We start from the raw sequence: 26,725 nt of genomic DNA on the forward strand, positions 1-26,725 counted from the left end.
ACAGGTTACCCACTGCTTAAATAATCACTCTCCATGGCAGTGTACAATACTCAAAAGACGTGGTGATTATTACAACAGTCAACCTAGAGCAAGACTGAAAGGACTAAGTTTATTATTGGTCAAAAGTGAAGCTTTTAACCAATAAATCCACTAGAATACAAGGCAGGCATGTACTTACAGTAGTGTTGGGAGCTGTGAGTCGAGTGATTTACTGTTTGACCAGAGCCCCACACGTCACCTTTCGGGGGGGGGGAGAGGGAGGGGAAGGGATAGCGGGAGCTAGACTGACCCTACCTTAACAAGCAGCCGGCAGTCAAACTATCACTTTCAGGGAGGGGGAAAAAAGGCGGGAAAAACGGGAGCTTGACTTACCCTACCTTAACTAGTAGCCGGCAGTGAAACTATTGTTACTATATCGCTACTCCTATCTATTGAACTTTTCCCTCAGTGTCCAAGAAATTTTGAAACAAAAAAAAAATTATTTTTTCTTACAGAATTAAAGAGCATATTTTTGTGAAGGTAATAAGACCCAAAAAAAAAATTCTGATCAGTACTTACCGAGATAGTGCCAAGAAGTTTGTCGAAAATGATGTGGTGGCGGCAACATCGACGAATTCCACATACGCGCATTACATTATTTTGCGGTTTTTGTTGTTTTCTTTTCTTTTCCAATTTTTTTCTATTCCTACTAACATTTGGGGCCTGAGAGACCAATACTGTATATAATGTATATATATAAACTCACTGTATTGAACACAATAACCGCACTAAAGTTATTATCATATTGTTTACCACTGTTGTTTATTACAATAAACATGCACAAATCTTGTATAATACTAATGTTCTATCATATATTTACATATTTACAATCACTGGACATGGTTTTAGAACTGCTGGAGCTTGTGGAACTCCTTGAAACAAGGCACCATGCACAGAGGCACCTTACATTCCTCACACATAAACTGAGTGTCTTTGCGTCTTTGTTGCCGTCTTTTTGTTTGTGCACAGACGATGCATCTCTTCTGAGCAAATTTCTTCTGAGTTGAAGGAAGTTGTATTATGAAATGATCACCTTCCCTCCTCAAACGCTTGGGTATATCCTGAGGAATTCGAGGACCGTGTTGTATAGCAGGTGTTGTTACTTGGTACTTCATTATGAGTTGTCTGACAACAGACAAACAAAATTCACCATACGGTGGTCTGTTGCCAGTCTTTATTTGGTACATATTATATGCATTGAGCATTGAAATGTCCATGAGATTGAAGAAAAGTTTCACGTACCACTTGTAACTCTTACGAACACAGTCAACAAAACCAAATTGCATGTCACATTTGTCAAGCAAGCGCATGTTTTGTGTATAATCAATCACTGTCACTGGTTTTTGAATACGTTCATTAGTCACTCGATCAACTTTGCCACTGTCTTGCATTTCATTACGGTGAATGGTTGTCAACAATGTGACATCTCGTTTGTCATGCCACCGTAATGCCATGATGTCATTGGCAATAAACACCTGCACGTCATCACCACGAGCACCTGCGTTGAGCCTGGGCATATGTTTACGATTAGAACGCACTGTGCCACACACATCTGTCTTGTTCACTCGCATGAAATCACTGAGTAATGGGCTTGTGTACCAGTTATCGGTGTATAATGTATGCCCCTTACCAAGATAAGGTTCCATCATGTTTCTCACTACGTCACCTGAGATACCCAATAACATCTTGGTATCTTTCAATGTTTTACTACCCGTGTATACAACAATATCCAACACCAGGCCACTGTCACAATCACAGAGTACAAACAGTTTTATACCAAAGCGTTTCCTCTTGCTCGGTATATACTGCTTGAATGACAGTCTACCTTTGAACAAAATCAAAGACTCGTCAATTACAAGATTCTTGAATGGATAAAAGTATATGCTGAACTTTTTGTTTGAGATACATAAAAACATTTCTAATCTTGTATAACCTGTCACTTCTGTCAGGCCTGGTTTTGTCAGAGAAGTGCAACATACGTAAGAGTAAGATAAACCTGTTCACTGGTATGATTTCACTGAAGACCGGGGTAGAAATTAGCCGATCTGTGGACCAGTATGCTTTTATATTATGCTTATAGACATGAGGCATAAGCATTATTGTTGCAGAAAGCAAATACATTTCTGCAACAGTCGTTTCTTTCCACCGGTGTAGTCTTGACTGTGGTGATATGATCGTATTTGCCATGGTGTACTCAAAATACTTATTGCTTTCCCTGACAATAATTTCCATCAATGGCTGGTCAAAGAATAATTCAAAGAATTCCAGTTCATTGGCCGTGGTTCCAAGGGGACAAGTAGGTAGAATTCCACTTTGAGAGTCATCAAAGTGGTGAGGCTTGGGAACAAAATTGGGATTTTGCTGCCAATCCCACATACGGTTTGCTGGTGGATACTGGACATCATAGGCTGGTTGTGCGGGTGGTTGTGGTTGTGGTGGGCTGGTGGCTGGCGCTCCGCTTTGTCCTTGAACTGACGAGTCAGCAGCGTGGGTCCCAGCGTGGCCTGGTGAGTCACGCATGGCGGTGCCACTACCATCACCACTAACACCATCCACTGATGCCTGTGGTCTATCCATGCCAAGTGTAGCCACATCATCCTCACTATCACTACCTAAAACTGGTGTTGGGCCACGGGATGTACTCCGGGATGTACTCCATCTCCTGGGCACAGCATAGGGTACACTACCCGAGCGCATGTGGCGGCGAACATACCGACGCTTCACTGGTGAATATGATTCCTCACTATCACTACTCGAATGATCGTCGAGCGCAATAAAATCACAGTCCACGTCACTATCATCATCATTACTGAAGTCAGAGGCCTGGCCACGCGAAAATATTAGTTTTCTCTTGCGATGAGGAACAACTGCCCGTGAGTCACGAGCGCCCACACCAGAGGTAGAAGGTTGAGGATCGTCAGGGTTTTCTGCATTATTATCGATATCCTGGTCATTCTTTTCAGTCACTAACTGATCAAAGCCGTAGAATTCATCTTCATTTCCACTTCCATCAGTGTCAGAACTATCAGATAGGAAGAGGAGAGTCCCAATTTTCCGGGGAGTGAGAGCTGACTTGCGACGAGGCATGGTGAACAAGGGTAACTGAGCCGGCGTTCCCACAATGCTATGCGGGCGCCTAGATTTTTTGTTTATGGCGCACACCCACTACGCAGACCCGTTCTCTCACAAATAGGCCTATGAGCGTTTTCGCGCTAAATTTGACGGCGCTAGAATTTTGGCATAGATCTACGGTTTGGACACTCAACATAAAGCCGTTGATCTATGGGACGGACCCTGAAAGGGTTAATCGAAAAATCATGATTTCAGTTTTTTCTCTCATTATACACTGTGTGCTGCAGGATCTGTTTTATGTGGTGTACACATACCACATAGATGTATTCTCTCATATCTAGGCCCAAATGTGCCACTCAGTTTATCAGAGTGAGCCGAGCTCATGACGTAGATCTACGGTTTGGACCCTGAACGTAAAGCCGTAGATCTACGGGATGGACCCTGAAAGGGTTAAATACCTGTAGTGTAGTCCTACCATAGAGAATTACTCATGGCTGGTGGTAGATGTCTGTGGTATGTGGCGTTGAAGTTCCAGTGGTAGATTCGAGATGGAGTTGAATCTTGATTCAGTCGAGTTGATCCTGGCAAGGTCGCCACTTGTGAAGGCTTACTCAGCCCTGTAACAACTTCAGTAAGTATTACCAATGCTGGCTCCTCCTCAGAAAATTAATGAATAGAAAAAGAATAATAAGTCAAATATAAACACTATTATTTAGAAATGAAAATATAAAACAAATATGAATTTTTATCCTTCTTGAAAGAGAAATGAAAAATGAAATATAAAAATATCTGAATTCAACGCTAATATGCACAGTTAGACTGGGGTGTCTGGTTGATGTTGACACCGCGTATTGTAGAAATTGTAGCCGTTACTGATGATGGGGGGGGGGGTCACAGATGTTGAGCGACAACCCAACAACTAGTTCTTCAGTCTCTAGCCTTGAATAGTCCGTCAAGATGATAGGAACACAGGTTTTTCACCACTGCAAAGATGAGAGATAGTTGCCTGGGGTTGACTACACTTAGGTATGCAGATAAAATGGTGACATCTCAGAACTTGTGTAAAGTTCATCTCCTTCAACACTGTTTCTTTCGTTGCCAGATGATCCGAGCTGACATTCCAAGCTAGAAAGAGACAAAGGTTACCTACTGCCTAAGAAATTACTCTCCATGATAAGTAAAGTATTTAAAAAGCATGGTGATTATCTAAAAGCACATGAAAATCAAGGCAGAATGAACTATGTCTTAAAATTGGTTAAAAGTGAAGCTTTTAACCAATACAGTGGACCCCCGGTTAACGATTTTAATCCGTGCAAGAGGGGTAATTGTTATGCGAAATAATCGTTATGCGAATGAATTTTCCCCATAAGAAATAATGGAAATCAAATTAATCCGTGCAAGACACCCAAAAGTATGAAAAAAAAAAATTTTACCACATGAAATATACATTTTCCCACACACAAAGAGAAGGATACATGCACAATAGTAGAGTAGTACATGCACAGTATATATTGTGCATGTACTAGTCTACTAAATGAAGAATAAATGACACTTACCTTTATTGAAGATGCAGCAATGACTGATGAGACACTGTGTCCTGGGAGTGCCTTTTCCTCCTGAGTACTGTAGGTCCTGTTTGGCATTTTCTTCCAGAACATGCCTTATCACACTGTGTATGCCACTACGATTCTTAAATCTCTCAAACCAACCTTTGCTGGCTTTAAATTCACCAATATGAGCACTAGTTCCAGGCATTTTTCCCTGTTCACCTGGGTGTTAGTCGACTTGTGTGGGTTGCATCCTGGGAGACAAGATTAAGGACCCCAATGGAAATAAGTTAGACAGTCTTCGATGACACTGACTTTTTTGGGTTATCCTGGGTGGCAAATCCTCTGGGGTTAATTGTTTCTTGGTATTCTCAATAAGCCACACCAACAACGGTGCTACAGCAGCAGCAGCAGCTGACAGTGCAGCAGCAGCAGCAGCTGACAGTGCAGCAGCAGCAGCAGCAGCTGACAGTGCAGCAGCAGCAGCAGCAGCAGCAGCTGTACCACCAATAGTAGCGATGGTTGATTGGGGTTTATTATACAACCTGGCCAGCTCGGAGACATGCACTCCACTTTCATACTTATCAATGATCTTTTTCTTCATCTCTATTGTAATTCTCACCCTTATTGCTGTAGGGTTGGCACTAGAAGCTTTCTTGGGGCCGATGGTCACTTATTTTCCAGAAAAAGCACCGAAAACACTGTAATAATACGAAATATTCCGATTGTATGCTTGGATGTTACCGCGGAGGCTGGCTGGTAAACAATGCCACCGGCGGAACATGTGAGCGTGGCTCAGGCCGCACATTGGACGCGTCTCGGACGAAAATCGGTAAGCGGGTTTTTAAGCGGTATGTGAGGCAAAATTTTTGCAATTAAAGTAAGCGGTATGCGAAATAATCGCTATGTGATGCCATCGTTATGCGGGGGTCCACTGTATATCCACTAGAATAGGAGCAGAGACTTTTACTTACAGTTGTGCTGAGAGATGCGAGTCGAGCGATTACCATTTGGTCAGAGCCCCACACGTCACCTTTCCGGGTGGAAAAACAGGGGGGGATAGCGGGAGCTAGACACTGACCCTACATTAACAAGCAGATGGGTAATCAAACTATCGTCATCATGTACTCGCTCGCTACTCCTATCTGTTGAACTTTTCCCTCACAGCTAGTAAAAAAAAAAATGCATAATGCACAATAATGTAATAGTAACGTACACTATGTGCACCACACGTATGTGTGTGTGTAAAGGACACTTACCTAATCAGTTACAGAAATGTCAGCTTTTCTAAGGAAGGTAGAGAAATCATGTTCATTTGAGATGGTGTATTGTTATCCTGTTGATGTTTTCCTAACTAGTATTTTCCCATCTCGAGTGAAACACTTATGTATTTTGTTTTCCTTTTTTAAGTTTTCTCAGCCTGAACAGAAGGTTTTGACGTTTTCTCGTTAGACACTCGTTGATGTACACTCCATTTTTCATTGTAATTGCTGATTTAATTAGGTCTTTTCATTTATCATATGAATGAAATCTGATCATAATACAGATACAGTGCCTGTATGAGTGTTTTGTATACTGTATTCCTCAGGCACACATGCTGCCAAGATGTCAGTTTTTGTATTTTTGGACTAAACCTTCAGATGCACCATTACCTGCCCTAGAGGCCATTGTTAATGGTAATAGTAACTGTGTGTGCATTCTTGCATGCATGCTCATGGGCAGTAACAGAAGCTTGGGAATAATGAAAACAGACAGGTCCCAGATGTGGCCACTGGTTGGTAACACTGTGCTTGACATTGTATGTAGGCAGTTGAAGCTAATTATGTAAATGCTGGGTTTAAGTTAGTGGATATCTCAAAAGTGCACCTTATATGTACTGCACATGAAGCTTAATATATGCACTACATATTCTTCAGGGGCACAGGAAGTCAACCCTATTTCCTTGTGTAAAAGTTATTTCATGTAATACATCTTTTGTTTGCTGATATTCTCTGTTGTTGGTGTACAAATAATTGTACTTGTTTACTTGAACAGAGCCAATTCATCTGACCAAGCACCAGTCAGGCAAAACTTCCTTGAAAACTTCCAATGAATCAGTTAGGCTTATTCCATCTGATCACTAACAAAGAGTAGAAATTCTTTTTATTACCTAGCCAGTTTTGGCAACTTAATTTTAAACTATAGTAAACCCAGATATTGACTGAAGTTATCCTTAAAATTTTAATAGGATCATTGACCCAGGCATCATCACTACCATTTTGAGGTAGGTATTCCCATTAAAAAAGGTAGAAAGTAAATGTCACTAGCAGATAAATGATGGGTTTTATGTTATTTCATTAAGTTTATTTTAATTGTTTTTATAAATAGTCTATCAACTGCATTTTAACATTATAAAATAACCATTATATACAGTATAAGTAACTAGTTTTTGTTTTATTTTCAGGAAGAGGAGGAATGGAATGACTTCAAAGATGAAACTGATAGAGACCTGACAGATTTGAAGATCACTAAATTGCAAATAGAAGATGAAGAGGAAGGTGGTGGAGGTTCTGCAGATGATGATGGCGAGAAGGGAGATCATGGAGACAGAAAAGATGGAGTGTGGAAAACGGAAGCACCTCAGACTCCACATGTTGCAGTGGTATGTAACACTGAGGTACTAAATGAGCTTTTATTTTACACCATATTTACATAAATATTTATTCAGTATTTGTCATATTTGGGATGCAGTTGCAAATAAAAATACATGCAATTGTGTATGCTTAGAAAAGCTAAACATGATTATTTAACACCAATGATCTCTTAATTTTGTGATGTTCAACCTTATTTTTGCATCTACATCGAAAAATACTCAAGAAATGTTGCCTCCTGGCCCTTTTATTTTTGAGGGCTCTGTATTTATTGTCTCTCATGGCTAAACAGATTGATAATATACATAACCAACTGAACTAGGTAGGATATCCCTGTTGGTACCACACTATGATATTAACCCTTTTACTGTTGGTCACATAGTTCTGTGGCAGTGGGATCTGTGTCATAGCACTGTCAGATTTGCAATGAGTGGCAAATTTTGGCCTAGACATGAAAGGGGGTCTGTGTGTTGGGATCTTAGTTGGTTTAGCTCTTAGTTTTGATTCTAATAATAATAATAATAATAATAATAATAATAATAGTGTGTTGGGTGTGGTCAGCCTAAAATACCTGCCTCGCGTACATGATAAACAGCTAATTTCCGACCTTTTGTTTGGGTTACTATAGTGATGGGCATTTTGTAAGGTGTTTCCCCCCCCCATGGGAAGAGTAGGGGGCCTATTTCCCTCTCTCCGGGCATTTAATGGGTTTTATTAGGTCAGTTTCAATTTTTTGGACAACCTAAACCATGGCCAAACATTCTTGGTTATTAGTTATTAGTAGAGAAGTAGGAACAATGTGAATTTGTGACAACGTATTGAATATGGCGGGGCAATTGTAATGTACTTATAGGAGAGGTTTGGAAATGTTAATAAATAAAGGAAAAGCTGTTTTAGTAGCCAGAATGTGTTTAGTTTTTGCTTTGGACTCTGTTTTTAAAATTGGAGTATATAGAAAATAATGTAAAATTAACCAAATTTGATACTATGATAACTGGGGGATGATTCAAGAATATCGAAATGGAGGGAATACAATTAGCTGACAAGATAGTGTACACTTCTAGGATATAGTTCTAGAGCAGTTCACTTTTAGGAAACCAGCCAGCTTCTAGCCATGGGACCCAAGACCCCACACTGACTTAGGCTATCTCTTTTCCTGACCAGAACACTGCACCTGGGCAAAGCTTTCCTCAAAGTTCTCTGACAGTGTCTCCAGCTCTTCATCCAGCAAGAGCTTTCTGAAGTTATCCTCTTAGCTGCTTCTCTGAGTTTATATAAGCTTTCACACCTTCTTCCTTTCCTAATTTCCTCTACAAGGTGATATTTGGGAGCATGTCACATGTGGCCTCTATAGAGGCTAGAATCCTCTAACAAGGCTGGGGTTTGGAGATTACCAACCACCACTTCTTTCTTCTCAAAACAAAGGTCTGAGAGACCATGATAGGTGTTCTTCCTTCCACCCCACACCCCACTTCTGGCTTGATCACCTCCTGTGGGACTTCATCACATGGCCCTATGACCCATTGTGTGGCAAATTAACACTGATTACTGTGGTCTCTAGGAGAAACAGAACACCTGGTCACTTGATATTGGAGGCAGTATTAATATATCACAGGGTAGTTTTGATAGTTGAATGGGCAGTTTTTTGTGCAGTCAATGAATAGAGCAGAAGGCTAGTACACTAGCCAAATGGCCAGGGATTGGATCAGTTTGAGCATTGGAATTTTCCTAAAATAGACCTCGGTGGATGAAATTGCTGTTGTGTGAAATGCTTCCTGACCGTTGATTCTGCTTGTATTATTCCTATTTTTTTAACATGTCGACAATTTCCACCGAGGCAGGGTGACCCAAAAAGTAAGAAGAAACCCAAAAGAAAAAAAACTTACATCATTCAACAATTTCATCATAACTTGTACATAATCACTGTCTCTGCAGAGGTGCTCAGATATGACAGTTTAGATACCCATCCAAACTGCCAGTATCCGAAATCCTTCCTTTAACCCTTTGACTGTTTCAGGCCTCTTTCTGAAACTGTCATTCTATGTCGCTAAATTTTTGAAAAAAAAAAATTATTTTTTCTTGTGAAATGATGGAGAATCTTTTCCCGATGGTAATGACACCAAAAGTTCGAGATTTGGTCGAAAACTCGTGGAATTACGCTCCCGCGAAGTTAGCGGTCTCGGCGACATATGCGTATCGGCGATTTCGCTGACTGAGCCCTATTTTCAGCCAATTCCGTTGTTCCAGTTGACCAAACTCATAGCTATTTCTTTAGAACTCCATTTTATCTATCTGCTGAGTACAAGAAACCTCCCATTTACCAATTTGAACTACCCAATATTGTGGTCAGAAATTGGCAATTTGGCCAATTTCACGCAAACTAAAAAAGATGCCAATTTCAAAATAGGGTCCAGAAAAAACAAGGTAGACATTCTTGGCACTAAAATAACATATCCTCTGTTCATTAGTCACATCTCTAGGCCCCTCTTATATTATTATTGCTTTCTATTTTGATTTTTTATTCATACAAAAAAATACAAAATTTACTGTTATGCAGACTACTGCATTATTGTAAAAATGGTATAAATAATATCAGTGCACTAGTGAAAGAATATTAGACTCCCCAGTTGACGTGTATTGGGCGTATTGTGTGATTTGTTTACTCCTGAACATTGGTAAAAATCGAACATTTCCATTACTTTGAGCTCAGTTTCAAGGTAGTTTTCATCGTCAAAGTAATAAAAGTCATCTCTATTTCTGTAATATGTTTTCCATTTTATCACCTAAGACCATGAAAACGCAAATACATCGATAAATACTATACGAAAATACACCTCAAAGTCGGCGTTTTAATCCAAAAAAACGATCAGTTTTTTTTTTCTCATTACGCACTGTGTGCTGCAGGACTTTTTTCATGTGGTGCACACTGACCACACAGACCCATTCTCTCACATGTGGGCCTACCAGCTTTCTTCCGCTTGATTTGAAGCCTCTAGAATTATTGAGTATACGTCTGAAACACTGGCTCATAAGACATATATATACGACCAAAACAGTCATAGGGTTAAAGTGCAGGCATTGTACACTACTTCCCATTTCTAGGACTCGAGTTCGGATAACCGGTTTCCCTGAATCCCTTCACAAAATATTACCCTGCTTGCACTCCAACAGCTCGTCTGGCCCCAAAAACCATTAGTCTCCATTCACTCTTATCTGACACACACACGCATGCTTGCTAAAAGTTCGAGCCCCTTGCCCACAAAACCTCCTTTACCCCACCCTCCAGCCTTTTTGAGGATGACCTCCCTACCCCGCCTTTCTTCCCTTACAGATTTATACACTCCGTCATTCTACTTGGTTCCATTCTCTCTAAATGACCAAACCGCCTCAACAATCCGTCTTCAGCCCTCTGACTAATACTTTTAGTGACTCCACACCTCCTAATTTCCATACTATGAATTCTATGCATAATACTTAAACCATACTCTTAGACATGACATCTCCACTGCCTCCAGCCTCCTCCTCGCTGCAGTATTTACAACCCTTGCTTCACACCCACATAAGTGTTGATACCACTATACTCATATATTCCATTTTTTCCCTCTGTGGATAACGTTGTCTCTACAGATACCTCAGTGCACCACTCGCCGCCTTTCATCAATTCTGTGGTTAACCTTATCCTTCATAAACCCATCTACTGACAAGTCAACTCCCAGATATCTGAAAACATTCACATCTTCCATGCTCCCTCCTTCCAGTGTAATATCCAGTTTTTCTTTATCTAAATTGTTTGATACTCTCATCATCATACTCTTGTCTGTGTTCACTTTCAACTTTCTACCTTACACACCCTAAGTATTGCATCAAATTTTGCATTCTTGCTGTCATTATCTTTAGAAAAAGATTCTCTTCCATTTTACAACCAAATAAAAAAAAATGCAGATGCTGAAGGTTTTTTTTTTAATTTTGTGGGTGTCGACAGTGAAATGGTTAAATGATGGTAAGAGGAATTTTAAGTTAAATCACTCCACAGGCAGCAGAATTCATTCCTAAAATAAGCTTAATCATTCATTACAATGACAAAGCTTACAACTAGACTCTAAAGACTGAAAACAAAGGTGATTTTCAGTTTACCTGAAAAGAGGCATAAAGAATCAGTCTTCCAAAGAAAAAAAAATCACTGTGAAGGGTACAGCTCTTCGTAAAATACCGTACCTTTTAAGGATTCTAATTAAGTTTGCTTTAACCCTTTGAGGGTCGACAGGCCCTCTCCAAAACTCGTTCTCAGGGTCGGCCAAATTTAAAAAAAAAAAAAAATTATTTTCTCTTATGAAAAGATAGAGAATCTTTTCCCGATCATAAAGACACCAAAAGTTTGAAATTTGATAGAAAACTTACGGAATTATGCTCTCGCGAAGTTAGCGGTCTCGGCGATGTTTACGCATCGGCGATGTTTACGCATCGGCGATTTTGCCCACTTTGAGCCCCATTTTCGGCCAATTTCACTGTACTAGTCGACAAAAAACATGAATATTTCGCTAGAACTCCATTTTTTCTATCGAATGGGTGCAAGAAACCACTCATTTATGAAATTCAACTATCCAGTACAGTGGTCAGAATTTAGCAATTTTGCCAATTTCACACAAATTTCAAAAGATGCCAATTTCCGAATAGGGTCCAGAATAAACAAGAAAGACATTCCTGGCACTAAAATGACATTTCCTCTAGTCATTAGTCACGTCTCAAGGCCCCTCTTATATTCTTTTGCTTTCCACTTTGAATTTTTATTCTCACAAAAAATATAAGATTTACTGTTATGCAGACTACTGTATTAGTGTAAAAAATGGTATAAATATTATTGGTGCACTTGTGAAAGAATATTAGACTCACCAGTTGACGTGTATTGCACGCTTGACACGATTTGTTTACTTTTGAAGTTTGGTAAAAATCGAACATTTCTGCTACTTTGAGCTCAATTTCAAGGCACCTTTCTTTGTAAAACCAGTCAAAATCATCTCAATTTCTGTAATATGTCTTCCATTCTATAAAATGAGACCAAGAAAACTAGAATACAACAATAAATACCATACGAAAATACACTGCAAAGTCGCTGATTTATTCCAAAAAAATGGTCAAAGTTTTTTTTTTCTCATTATGCACTGTGTGCTGCAGGTTTTTTTTTAGACTGTGCACACTGACCACATAGACCCATTCTTTCATATGAAGGCCTACCAGCTTTCTCCCACTAGATTTGAGGCCGCTAGAATTTATGAGTACTAGTACGTCAAAAACCCCTACGCGTAAGACGTACTAGTACGACGAAAACCCTCAAAGGGTTAAATTAACCCTTTGACTGTTTACGCCTTATAAATGCTTCTTACACGCCACTGTTTCTGACGTATTTATACGCACAAATTCTAGCGGCTTCAAATCAAGCGGGAAAGGCCTGGTAGGCCTACATGAGAGAGAATGGGTCTGTGGTCGGTGTGCACCCTGTGAAAAAAGTCTGGGACCCAGCGGTGCATTGTGGGAACGCCATCTTGTTAATCCATTTTCACCATGCCTCTCGGTAAGAAGTTCCTCACTCCTCGGCGGATTGGAGGTCTTTTGTTCTCAAGTGAAAGCTCTAACAGCGATGAAAATGTCAGTGACAGTGAATTACAGGGTTTTGAAGCGAGTGTGACCGGAAAAAGTGCCCAGGATAACGTAATTATTGACGAAAACCCAGATGACCCACAACCTTCCACCTCTGGTGCTGGGCCGGCTTGTTCATGTTCACGTTCGCCTGTACCAGGACGAAAGAGGAAACTATTTGGTCGTGTACAACACCCAGATGTTAGTAGTGAATGTGATAGTTATAGTAATTTCAAGGCCATTGAAAGCAGTTCTAGTGACAGTGAGGGTGAATATTGCCCAGTGAAGCGCCAGTATGTACAACGTAGTATGCGGTCTGGTAGTGTTTCATATGCTGTTCCAAGGGGAAGGAGAAACTCTGGGAGCACATCTCGTGGCCCTACACCACGACCTGATAGTGAAGATGACGATATTGTTACGATGGGTATGAATGATGAGTGAGGGAGCAGGCAGTGGTGGTGATAGTGATGGTGACACGGCCCATGTGGCACCAGCAGCAGGCCACACTACTACCCACGCTGCTGACTCTGCACAACAACCAACCTCACCCGACCCCACACTCCCACCACCTGCACAACCACAACCTGCACCCCCACAACCACGGTACAATATCCAGAACCCACCAGCAGACGCATCTGGGATTGGCAGGACGGTGACGAGTTTGTTCCCAGTCCCCATGACTTTGATGAAACACAAAGTGGAATAAAGCCATCATGTCCACTTGCGAACAATGCTAGTGAACTGGACTGCTTTGAGTTATTCTTCGATGAACCCCTGATGGACATCATTGTCAGGGAAACAAACACATACTATGATTACACCATGGCAAATACAATTCTCTCACCAAAATCATGGCTACACCAGTGGAAGGAGACAACTGTGGCAGAGATGTACCTGTTTTTTTGCCACAATAATGCTTATACCACATACGTATAAGCACACTGTCACCACATACTGGGCAACAGAACGCCTGATTTCAACTCCAGGTTTTAGTGACATTATAGGTGACAATCGTTTCCTGATACTATTACGTATGTTACACTTTTCAGACAAAACCAGGCCTGACAGAACCGACAGGTTATATAAGATCAGAAATGTTTATGTACATGAAACAAAAGTGCTGCATGTATTTTTATCCCTTCAGGAAGCTTGTTATTGACGAGTCCTTGATTTTATTCAAAGGAAGACTCATTCAAGCAATATATACCAAGCAAGAGGAAACGCTTTGGTATAAAGTTATTTGTACTGTGCGATTGCAGAAGTGGTCTAGTTTTGGATATCATTGTGTACACTGGCAGTAATACTTTGAGAGATACCATGAAGTTATTGGGTATCTCTGGTGATGTGGTTCGAACAATGATGGAACCATATCTTGGTAAGGGGCATATGTTATTTACTGATAACTGGTACACAAGCCCCTTACTCAGTGATTTCTTGCAAGTGAACTTGACAGACGTGTGGGGCACAGTGCGTGGTAATCGTAAACATATGCCAAGGTTCAACGCTGGCACTCAGAGGTGAGGTGCAAGCCTTTGCTGCCAATGACATCATGGCATTTCGGTGGCATGACAAACGTGATGTCACATTGTTGACATCAGTTCACCCAAACGAAATGGCACACAGTGGCAGGCACAACAGAGAGACCAATGAACCCATTCTAAAGCCTGCAGCTGTCATGGACTACAACCTCAATATGCGCTTAGTGGACAAATGTGACATGAAGATTGGGTTTGCAGATTGTGTACACAAGAGTTATAAGTGGTATATAAAACTTTTTTTCCATCTTGTTGATATCTCTATGCTAAATGCTTATAACACATACAAGTTGAAGACCAACAAAACACCAAAATACGGTGAATTTTGTTTGTCAGTAATCAAACAAATAATCGCGAAGTACCAAGGAGCAACACCTGCAATAGACCAGCGCCCACGAAATTACCAACACACGTCATCTCGTTTCAGGCCTGGTGATCACTACCCCATACAGCTGCCTCCTACTGCTTCCAAGAAAAATGCTCAGAAGAGGTGTTTTGTATGTACACATACCACAAAACGCCCACAAACACGCAGAGACACTCGTTTTATGTGTGAGGAGTGTCAAGTGCCCCTCTGCATATACCCATGTTTCAAAGAGTTCCACAAGCTGCAGCAGTTCTAGGAACGTGTTCAGTGACTGTACATATGTATATATATTATGGAACAATAGTAATAAACATTGTTTTGTATTGTTTGTTTGTGTAAACAAATTTTATGCACTAATAGTGATAGTTTGTTCTGTTATTGTGTTGTAAACAATGAGTGTATATTTGAACAATGCACCTTACTTTGGTCTCACAGGCCACATAAGTTACTTGGAAAAGAAAAATATTGAAAAATGCAAGAAACTTTTGAATTAGAGTAAATAAAAGAAAACCGGGTGGGCGGCAGTTGCCGCTGTTGCCGTACGCACGTCACTTTCTGCAAATTTTGCGGCTCTAAATCTCGGTAAGTACTGATGGCAAAATTTTTTTTAGGCTTAAAACACTCAAAAATATTCCTAACATTTTCATAAGAAAAAATAATTTTTTTTTCGAATATTTTGCGACATAGAATGACAGTTTCAGAAAGGGGCCTGCGACAGTCAAAGGGTTAAGAATCGTTTCTCCGTAAGCCATGCGCGTTGTAAAAGTCAACTAAAATGCCGGGAACAATGGGCTATTAACCCCTTTTCCTGCAATAATTACTAAAAAGAGTAAGAGGAAAATTGTCAAAGTAGGATGTCTGAGTGTGCGTGGATGCTGTGCGAATGATAAGAGGTGATTGCGGATGTTATGAATGAGAAGAAGCTGGATGTCCTGGCTTTAAGTGAAACACAGCTGAAGGGGGTGGGAGAGTTTCAGTGGAGAGGTATAAATGGGATTAGGTCAAGGGTTTCAAATAGAGTTAGAGCTAAAGAAGGAGTAGCAATAATGTTGAAGGATAAGCTATGGCAGGAAAAGAGGGACTATAAATGTATTAATTCAAGGATTATGTGGAGTAAAATAAAGGTTGGATGTGAAGAGTGGGTTATAGTAAGGGTATATGCACCTTATGAAATTGACACATGTGAAACATCTGGGTATCTTTATAGTAGACGTTTCGCCATCCAGTAGCTTTATCAATACAAATTCCAGGACATAACTTGAAGACAGTAGAACTACGTATAAAAGATGAGGTAATCAGTCCCTCAACCTCATCTTCTGTACATAGTTCTACTGTCTTCAAGTTATGTCCTGGAATTTGTATTGATAAAGCCACTGGATGGCGAAACGTCTACTATAAAGATAACCAGATGTTGCACATGTGTCTTAATTTTAACTTGTCGGTATTGTATACCATTCTTGTACAACTTGTCAGACACTGCAACATTATGGAATTTTGATTCTGGGGACATGTACATAACCTTCACGACTACGACAACTACTACTACAACTAACCCATCTCTTTGGGTAGGACCTACTTCCACTGGGGTATCCCGCCTACTAGTGACTATGCCCTTGCCTGCTACATGTCCCATTTCCACCTGACGTTAGTATATAAGCGTCAGGCGCCTTGCTTCTGCTTCAGAATCTCCTCGACTACGGTGCTCTTCGCACCTACTCCAAGGTTAAGGGACTGATTACCTCATCTTCTGTACATAGTTTGTGAAGGTTATGTACATGTCCTCAGAATCAAGATTCCATAATGTTGCAGTGTCTGACAAGTTGTACAAGAATGGTATACAATACCGATAAGATGAAATTTAGACACGTGCAACATCTGGGTATCTTTATAGTAGACGTTTTGCCATCCAGTGGCTTTATCAATACAAATTCCAGGACATAACTTGAAGACAGTAGAACTATGTACAGAAGATGAGGTTGAGGGACTGATTACCTCATCTTCTGTACATAGTTCTACTGTCTTCAAGTTATGTCCTGGAATTTGTATTGATAAAGCCACTGGATGGCAAAACGTCTACTATAAAGATACCCAGATGTTGCACATGTGAATGTGCAACATCTGGGTATCTTTATCTGGGTGAATGTTTTCAGATATTTGGTAGTTGACCTGTCAGCAGATGGATTTGTGAAGGATGAGGTTAATCATAGAATTGATGAAGGAAAAAAGGCGAGTGGTGCATTGAGGTGTATGTGGAGACTAAAAAACGTTATCTATGGAGGCAAAAAAGGTAATGTATGAAAGTATAGTTGTACCAACACTTGTATGGGTGTGAAGCTTGGGTTGTAAATGCTGCAGCGAGGAGGCAGTTGGAGGCAGTGGAGATGTCCAGTCTAAGGGCAATGTGTGGTGTAAATATTATGCAGAAAATTCGGAGTGTGGAAATTAGGAGAAGGTATGGGATTAATAAAAGTATGTCAGAGGGCTGAAGAGGGGTTGTTGAGGTGGTTTGGTCATTTAGAGAAAATGGATCAAAGTAGAATGACATGGAGAGCATACAAATCGGTGGGGAAAGGAAGGTGGGGTAGGGGTCGTCCTTGAAAAGGTTGGTTGGGAGAAGGTAAAGGTTGTTTTGTGGGCAAGGGGCTTGGACTTCCAGCAAGCGTGCATGAGCATGTTAGATAGGAGTGAATGGAGACGAATGGTATTTGGGACCTGACAATCTGTTGGAGTGTGAGCAGGGTAATATTTAGTGAAGGGATTCAAGGAAAACGGTTATTTTTATATAGCCGGACTTGAGTCCTGGAAATGGGAAGTACAATGCCTGCACTTTAAAGGAGGGACGAGCCTTTTTTCAGTTATCAGGATATTAAAATTGAAAAATTGTGGAAAAAAATGTTTTCTTACTGAAAAAGTGCAAAATTCTGGCAACATTTTGATGTAATAAGCTTGTTTATATCATATTTCTAAGTGTTTTTCATTAAATGTATTTTTTTTGTTCTTGCTGTCAGCAAAAATACATGTTGGCAATTAGCTTTTTTTTTTCCTCCCAAAATTACGATTTTTATGATTATTTCATTGTAAATACTTTATGTGGCAACTTCTGTGCTGGCTAGAGTGTGGAGAGCAGACAGTGAGTCCCTCAGTAGCTGGCAGGCTGTAAAGAAGGTAGGAGGGGTGTAGCACGCTGAGAGTTTACGCTCTATTTCCCTAGTTTCACAGAAAAAAAAACTAAACAAAAACTCGGTAATAAGTTATTGACATTGCAATCCCTCTCCTGCGATAAGTGTTCATTGGATTGTCATGATATTTGCAGACGTTATTGAGGAATGATGGTTCTACAAACACCCAGGGAGGATTTGAGATATTGTGAACAGCTTTTTGTTAACGATTTTTTCCTCAAAAAAAAAAAAAAAAATTATGGAATCTACTGATATTATCGCTAAACTGTCCTGGGTCGTTAATAATCTAGCCTTTATCTTTCATCTGAGGTTAACTAGAGCATTGTACATCTTCAGAATTTAGTAGAACTAGGAATGTTACAGGACCCATGAAATGGTGTATAATTTATTTTTTCTACCTAACTTGAAGGCTAACAGTCAAAACAAACACAGCATTTTTTTTTTTTTTTTTTTTTTTTTTTTTTTTTGCTGCTGCTGCTTAATCCACTGTCAAAATCTTATTGAAATTGGACCAAAGAAAAAAAATTGGCGATTTCACTCGCCCCTCCCTTAACCTCTTGACTGTCACAACCCCCAATCCTGAGGTCTCCCCTGGTGTCACAAAATTTAAAAAAAAAAATTATTTTTTTCTTATGAAATGATAGAGAATCTTTTCCCGATTGTAATGACACAAAAAAAAAAATTGACGGAAAACTGACGGATTTACGCTCTCGCGAAGTTAGCGACCTCCGCGATATTTACAAATCGACGATTTTGCCCACTTTGAGCCCTATTTTCGGCTAATTTCATTGTTCCAGTAGACTAAACTCACAGCTATTTCTTTAGAACTCTGTTTTTTTTTCTATCGATTGAGTACAAGAAACTGCCCATTTACCAATTTCAACCACCCAATAGCGTGATCAGAAATTTGCAATTTGGCCAATTTCACGAAAATTAAAAAAATGACAATTTCAAAATAAGGTCCAGAATGAACAATGCAGACATTCCTGGCTCTAAAATAACATTTTCTTTGTTCATCAGTCATGTCTCCAGGCCCCTCTATTACTCTTGCTTTCTATTTCGAATTTTTATTCAAACAAAAAATAGATTTACTGTTATGAAGACTACTGTAATAATTGTATAAATAACATCAACTCGTTAATGCATATTAGAATGGCTAGTTGGACATTTATTGGACAATGACATCATTTGTTTACTTTTGAACATAGGCAAAAATCAAACATTTCCCCTACTTTGAGCTCCATTTCCAGGTTCTTTTTATAGTAAAACCAATCAAAATCACCTCTGTTTCTATGTTTTCCATTCTATCAAATGAGACCAAGAAAACTAGAATACAGCCATAAATACTATACGAAAATAGACCACAAAGTTGGCATTTTAATTTAAAAAAAAATGTCCGAGTTTTTTTCTCATGCACTGCGTGCTCCAGAATTTTTCTTTTATATGGTGCACACTGACCACAGACACATTCTCTCACATGTGGGCCTACCAGCTCTCTCCTGCTTGAATTGAAGCCACTAGAATTTGAGTATATGTAAGTCAAACACGGTACCTCGTAAGACGTATATATACAACTGAAACAGTCAAAGGGTTAACCCTTTGAGGGTTTTCGTCGTACTAGTACGTCTTACGCGTAGGGGTTTTTGACGTACTAGTACGCATAAATTCTAGCGGCCTCAAATCTCGCGCGAAAAGGCTGGTAGGCCTAGGTGTGAGAGAATGGGTCTGCGTGGTCGGTGTGCGCGGTAGAAAAAAAATCTGGGACCCAGTGGTGCATTGTGGGAATGCCCTCTTAGTAAACAATGTCCACCATGCCTCGCGGTAAGAAGCTCCTCACTCCTCGGCGAATTGGGACACTTTTGTTCCCCAGTGACAGTTCTAATACGTAGTGATGGAAGTGCCAGTGAAGATGAGTTTCGTGGTTTTAGTGAGGTTTTGACCAAAACTAATGACCATAATATCGGTAATAGTGAAGAAAACCCAGACGACCCTCAGCCTTCCACCTCTGGTGCTGGGCCCTCGTGTTCACGTTCAGTTGTTCCAGAACCCAAGAGGAAACTTCTATTTTCCCAAATCCCAGACTCAGATGAGAGCATGGGTGATGATAGTGATAGTGAATATGAACTACAAGCTCTTCAAACTAGTTCCAGTAGTGATAGTGAAGTGCAATATTCCCCAGTGAAGCATCAGTATATACGACGATAAATGCGCTCTGGAAGTGTGCCATGTGCTATTCCAAGGGGAAGGAGTGTATCTCGGAGTACATCCCGTGGCTGTACAACAGGAACAGACAGTGAAAATGACGAAGATACTGTTGCAATTGGGATGGAAAATGTGCGTGGTGGTAGTGGTGCCGGCGGTGAGGCACCAGCAGTGGGCCATGCTGCCACCCACGCTGCCACCCACGCCGCTGCCTCAGCTGATCTAGAACAAAGGCCACCATCCCCCACTCCCCCACCACACCAGCCTCCACAACCACAACGTCCACAACCACAACCACCTGTCATTGTCCAGTACCCACCAGCAGACCGCACCTGGGATTGGCAGGAAGCTGTCAATTTTGTTCCAAATCCCCACCAGTTTGATGGCAGCCAAAGTGGAATACGGCCATCTTGTGCACTTGGGAACAATGCCACTGAACTGGAATGTTTCGAGTTATTCTTTGACGAACCACTGATGAAAAGTATTGTCATGGAAAGCAACACATACTACGAGTACACCATGGCAAACACATAACTTTCACCAGAATCACGTCTACACCAGTGGAAGGAGGCAACTGTGGCTGAGATGTATCTTTTCTTTGCCACATTAACCCTTTGAGGGTTTTCGTCGTACTAGTACGTCTTACGCGTAGGGGTTTTTGACGTACTAGTACTCATAAATTCTAGCGGCCTCAAATCTAGTGGGAGAAAGCTGGTAGGCCTTCATATGAAAGAATGGGTCTATGTGGTCAGTGTGCACAGTCTAAAAAAAATCCTGCAGCACACAGTGCATAATGAGAAAAAAAAAACTTTGACCATTTTTTTTTAATAAATCAGCGACTTTGCAGTGTATTTTCGTATGGTATTTATTGTTGTATTCTAGTTTTCTTGGTCTCATTTTATAGAATGGAGGACATATTACAGAAATTGAGATGATTTTGACTGGTTTTACAAAGAAAGGTGCCTTGAAATTGAGCTCAAAGTAGCAGAAATGTTCGATTTTTACCAAACTTCAAAAGTAAACAAATCGTGCCAAGCGTGCAATACACGTCAACTGGTGAGTCTAATATTCTTTCACAAGTGCACCAATAATATTTATACCATTTTTTACACTAATGCAGTAGTCTGCATAACAGTAAATCTTATATTTTTTGTGAAAATAAAAATTCAAAGTGGAAAGCAAAAGAATATAAGAGGGGCCTTGAGACGTGACTAATGACTAGAGGAAATGTCATTTTAGTGCCAGGAATGTCTTTCTTGTTTATTCTGGACCCTATTCGGAAATTGGCATCTTTTGAAATTTGTGTGAAATTGGCAAAATTGCTAAATTCTGACCACTGTACTGGATAGTTGAATTTCATAAATGAGTGGTTTCTTGCATCCATTCGATAGAAAAAATGGAGTTCTAGCGAAATATTCATGTTTTTTGTCGACTAGTACAGTGAAATTGGCCGAAAATGGGGCTCAAAGTGGGCAAAATCGCCGATGCGTAAACATCGCCGAGACCGCTAACTTTGCGAGAGCATAATTCTGTAAGTTTTCTATCAAATTTCAAACTTTTGGTGTCTTTATGATCGGGAAAAGATTCTCTATCTTTTCATAAAGGAAAATAATTTTTTTTTTTTTAAATTTGGCCGACCCTGAGAACGAGTTTCGGAGAGGGCCTGTCAACTTTCAAAGGGTTAATGCTTATGCCACATGTGTATAAGCACAAAGTGAAATCATACTGGTCAACAGACCCCCTGATTGCAACACCAGGTTTCAGTGATATAATGCCAGTGAATCGATTTGTGCTAATGTTACGTATGCTTCACTTCTCAGATAAAACCAGGCCTGACAGAACTGACAGGTTATATAAGATTAGGAATGTGTTTGTGTATCTGAAACAGAAATTCAGTATGCATTTTTATCCCTTCAGGAAGCTTGTAATTGACGAGTCTTTGATTCTGTTCAAAGGAAGACTCTCTTTCAAGCAGTACATACCAAGCAAGAGGAAACGCTTTGGTATAAAGTTGTTTGTGCTTTGTGATTGTTACAGTGGTCTGGTATTGGATATTATTGTGTACACTGGAAGTTATACATTGCAAAATACCAGGAAGTTATTGGGCATCTCAGGTGATGTGGTTCGAACAATGATAGAACCATACCTTGGTAAGGGCATATATTATATACAGATAACTGGTACACAAGCCCCTCACTCAGTGATTTTTTGCGAGTGAACATGACAGATGTGTGTGGCACAGTGCGTGCAAATCGAAAACATATGCCCAGGTTTGACGCTGGCACTTGTAGAGGTGAGGTGCAGGTGTTTGCTGCCAATGACATCATGGCATTTCGGTGGCATGACAAACGAGATGTCACACTGTTGTCATCAATTCACCCTAATGAAATGGCAAACAGTGGCAGGCAGCATAGAGAGAGAAATGAACCCATTCTAAAACCTGCAGCTGTGATTGATTACACCTTCAACATGCGTTCAGTGGACAAATGTGACATGCAGATTGGGTTTGCTGATTGTGTTCGCAAGAGTTATAAGTGGTACATCAAACTGTTTTTCCATCTTCTGGACATTTCCATGCTCAATGCTTATAATATGTATAAGATGAGCACCAGAAACAAACCACAGTACGGCGAATTCTGTTTGTCTGTCATCAGACAAATAGTATTCAAGTACCAAGGAACAGCACCTGCAATTGACCGCCCACCAAATTATCAACAACTACCTGCTCGTCTGAAGCATGGTGATCACTTCCTGGTAAAACTGCCTGCTACTGCTTTGAAGAAAAAGGCTCAGAAGAGGTGTTACGTCTGTGCACATACAAGAAAACGCACACAACAACGCAGAGACACTCGTTTTATGTGTGAGGAGTGCAAAACTCCACTGTGCATGACACCATGTTTCAAAGACTTCCACAGGCTGCAGAACTTCTAGAAACATTCCCTGTGACTGTATATGTGTATATAAAATATAGAAAAATAGTAATAAACAACATTTCATATCGTTTGAGTAAATATTTTCTGTAAACAAAATAATGACAACAGTGTTTACGCCCTTATTGTGTAGTATTGAAAAAGAAATAACTTACAAAATACTGATCATGTTGGCCTCAGAGGCCATAAAAGTTACTCAGAAAAAGAAAAATTGAAAAATAATTGAAAATAGTACATAAAAAAGTAAATAGAAAAATACCGGGTGACGGCAGTCGGCGATGTTACCATATGTTGTTCAATTTTGGCAAATTTCACACCTCCATATCTCGGTAAGTATTGACGTTAAAATTTTTTTGTTTAGCCTATAATGTTTAGAAAAAAATACTCTATTTTTTCGTAAGAAAAAATAATTTTTTTTTTTTTAAATTTGGCCGACCCTGAGAACGAGTTTCGGAGAGGGCCTGTCAACCCTCAAAGGGTTAAAGGAGAGGTTTGGAAGATTGGCAGTTTGGAGGGATATGTTGTGTATCTTTATACGTACATGCTTTTAAACTGTTGTATTCTGAGCACCTCTGCAAAAACGGTGGTTTTGTGTGAATGAGGTGAAAGTGTTGAATGATGATGAAAGTATTTTCTTTGTGTTGATTTTTTCTTTTTGGGTCACCCTGCCTCGGTGGGAGACGGCCGACTTGTTGAAGAAGAAAAAAATAATATTGCAGATTTTATTAAGGTTTGATGCTAGGTTAGTTTTGACACAATGAAATTTTTTCATATGAAAATATTGCATAAATTTAAACTTGTCTTTGGAAAGGGCATGAGAATTATTTGCAGGTGGTCCATTCTGTTAGCCAGTATTTATTACACTTTGGTATTTGACTATTTTATTATTATAATTTTCTTTCTTTTAAGCATGTTCCATCCGTTGAACCTGAGGAAAAAAGCAAGCCTTCACAGACACACAATTCTTCCTATGTCCCCCCTCACATGCGTAATATTTCTGCTGCCTCTCCACTGCCAAAATCTAGTAAGTCCTAGGCTTGAAGTATTTCAGGTAGCTAATGCTGTTCACTGTATTTTAAATACAATGAAGTGCATGCTATATAGTTATGTTAATAATTACTGTACAGATAAATTTGGTGCAGCATATCTTTTCATATGTTGGGGGCCAAAATCCTTGCAGATATGGATTCTCTGATTATACTAGCATACACATTTAAATGTTGTATGTAATTGTTAAATGCTGTTCATATATTTTTCAAATGTACAGACCATGAAATATGCTGGCCTTCAAATAGAACTTTATACTATACAGGGCATATCCATGCAAGGAGTATATATATACACAAAGATTTCAACGTTTATCACAGCACAGTGTGACAGAGATAGTGTGACGGGTACAGTGTAGCAAATGGAAATGCAGAGACAAGCTGAGAGGATTAAAGTGAGAGTGAATGAGTGATAGATAGACTGAGTTTTGACTTAACATTGACTTTACTCTTAATGGCTGTCTCTAACAAGGCAGGGTGATCCAAAGGAAATATTCACTATCACAATTCAGATTACCTTCTGACTGCAACATTCCTACCCCTCATACAGAGTGCAGGACCTTGGGTCTGGCTAACTGGTTTCCCTGAATCCCTTTAATAATTCCTTTGCCCATGCTCTAACAGTGTGTCTATTAAAAACCACATCTCCAATCACTTTTATCTAGTGCATGCATGAGCTTCCTGAATGATTAAGCCCTTTTTTTTTTTTCCTCCGTCCAGCCATTCCTAGGACCCTTACCCATCCTTTCTTCCAGCCCAGATTTCTGTACTCTTAACCTATTCCCCTTAATTGTCTCTGCATACCCATACCACCTCAAAAACCTCTCCTCAGACCTCTGAATTATGCCCTCATTGATCCCATGCTGCCTTTTAATGTTTGTTCCAACTTCTCTGAATGATATTTACACCACTCATTGTTCTCAGACGTGGCATATCCACTGCTTCTAGCTGCAGTGGTTCCATGCCTTGCACCATTGTAAGCATTGGTACCACTTTTTTTATTTTTCAACAAGTCGGCCATCTCCCACTGAGGCAGGATGACCCAAAGAGAAAGAAAATCCCAAAAAAGAAAATACGTTCATCATCATTCAACACTTTCACCTCACTCACACATAATCACTGTTTTTGCAGAGGTGCCCAGAATACAACAGATTAGAAGTACGTATATACGTATAAAAATACACAATATATCTCTCCAAACTGCCAATATCCCAAACCCCTCCTTTAGAGTGCAGGCATTGTACTTCCCATTTCCAGGATTAAAGTTCGGTTATATAAAATAACCGGTTTCCCTGAATCTCCTCACTAAATATTACCCTGCTCACACTCCAACAGATCGTCAGGTCCCATTTACCATTTGTCTCCATTCACTCCTATTTAACACGCTCACGCACGCTTGCTAGAAGTCCAAACCCCTCGCCCACAACACCACCTTTACCCCCTCCCTCCAACCTTTCTGAGGACGACCCCTACCCTGCCTTCCTTCCCCTACAGATTTATACGCTCTCCATGTCATTCTACTTTGATCCATTCTCTCTAAATGACCAAACCACCTCAACAAACCCTCTTCAGCCCTCTGACTTATACTTTTATTAACTCCACACCTTCTCTTAATTTCCACTCTGAATTTTCTGCATAATATTTACACCCCACATTGCTCTTAGACAGGACATCTCCACTGCCTCCAACCGTCTCCTCGCTGCAGCATTTACAACCCAAGCTTCACACCCATATGAGTGTGTTGGTACTACTATATCTTCATACATTCCTTTCTTTGCCTCCATAGATAACATTTTTTATCTCCACATATAACTCAATGCACCACTCACCTTTTTTCCTTCATCAATTCTATGATTAACCTCATCCTTCATAAATCCATCCGCTGACACGTCAAGTCCCAAATATCTGAAAACATTCACTTCTTCCATCCTCCTCCTCCCCAATTTGATATCCAATTCTTCTTTATCTAAATCATTTGATACTCTGATCACCTTACTCTTTTCTATGTTCACTTTAAACTTTCTACCTTTACACACATTCCCAAATTCGTCCACTAGCCTTTGCAATTTTTCTTTAGAATCTCCCATAAGCACAGTATCATCAGCAAAAAGTAACTGTGTCACTTCGCATTTTGTATTTAATTACCCATAATTTAATCCAACCCCTCTCCCGAACACCCTAGCATTTACTTCTTTTACAACCCCATCTATAAATATATTAAACAACCATGGTGACATTACACATCCCTGTCTAAGACCTACTTTTACCGGGAAGTAGTCTCCCTCTCTTCTACACACCCTAACCTGAGCCTCACTATCCTCATAAAAAAACTTTACAGCATTTAGTAACTTATCACCTATTCCATATACTTGCAACATCTGCCACATTGCTCCCCTATCCACTCTATCATATGTCTTTTCTAAATCCGTAAATGCAATTAAAACTTCCCTACCTTTATATAAATACTGCTTACATATATGCTTCAATGTAAACACTTGATCTACACATCCCCTACCCACTCTGAAACCTCCTTGCTCATTCGCA

At 40.0% G+C, this 26,725-nt stretch overlaps 1 protein-coding gene across 2 annotated transcripts in view; it reads left to right on the forward strand.

Moving 5' to 3' along the window:
- LOC128693173 (protein CDV3 homolog) overlaps positions 1-24,185 on the forward strand; it is a 113,687-nt gene extending 89,502 nt beyond the window's left edge. Inside the window, exons 2-3 of one of the 2 annotated variants that reach the window (XM_070081802.1) lie at positions 7,102-7,314; positions 24,045-24,185. In XM_070081802.1, coding sequence (XP_069937903.1) covers positions 7,102-7,314; positions 24,045-24,170 — 339 coding nt within the window. In that variant the 3' untranslated portion in view covers positions 24,171-24,185. The remainder of the gene's footprint in view (positions 1-7,101; positions 7,315-24,044) is intronic. The other variant, XM_053782646.2, reaches the window with a different exon arrangement.
- The last annotated feature ends 2,540 nt before the right edge of the window (positions 24,186-26,725 follow it).

The sequence above is a fragment of the Cherax quadricarinatus genome, chromosome 6, assembly GCF_038502225.1.
Source record: "Cherax quadricarinatus isolate ZL_2023a chromosome 6, ASM3850222v1, whole genome shotgun sequence".
Classification (NCBI taxonomy): domain Eukaryota; kingdom Metazoa; phylum Arthropoda; class Malacostraca; order Decapoda; family Parastacidae; genus Cherax; species Cherax quadricarinatus.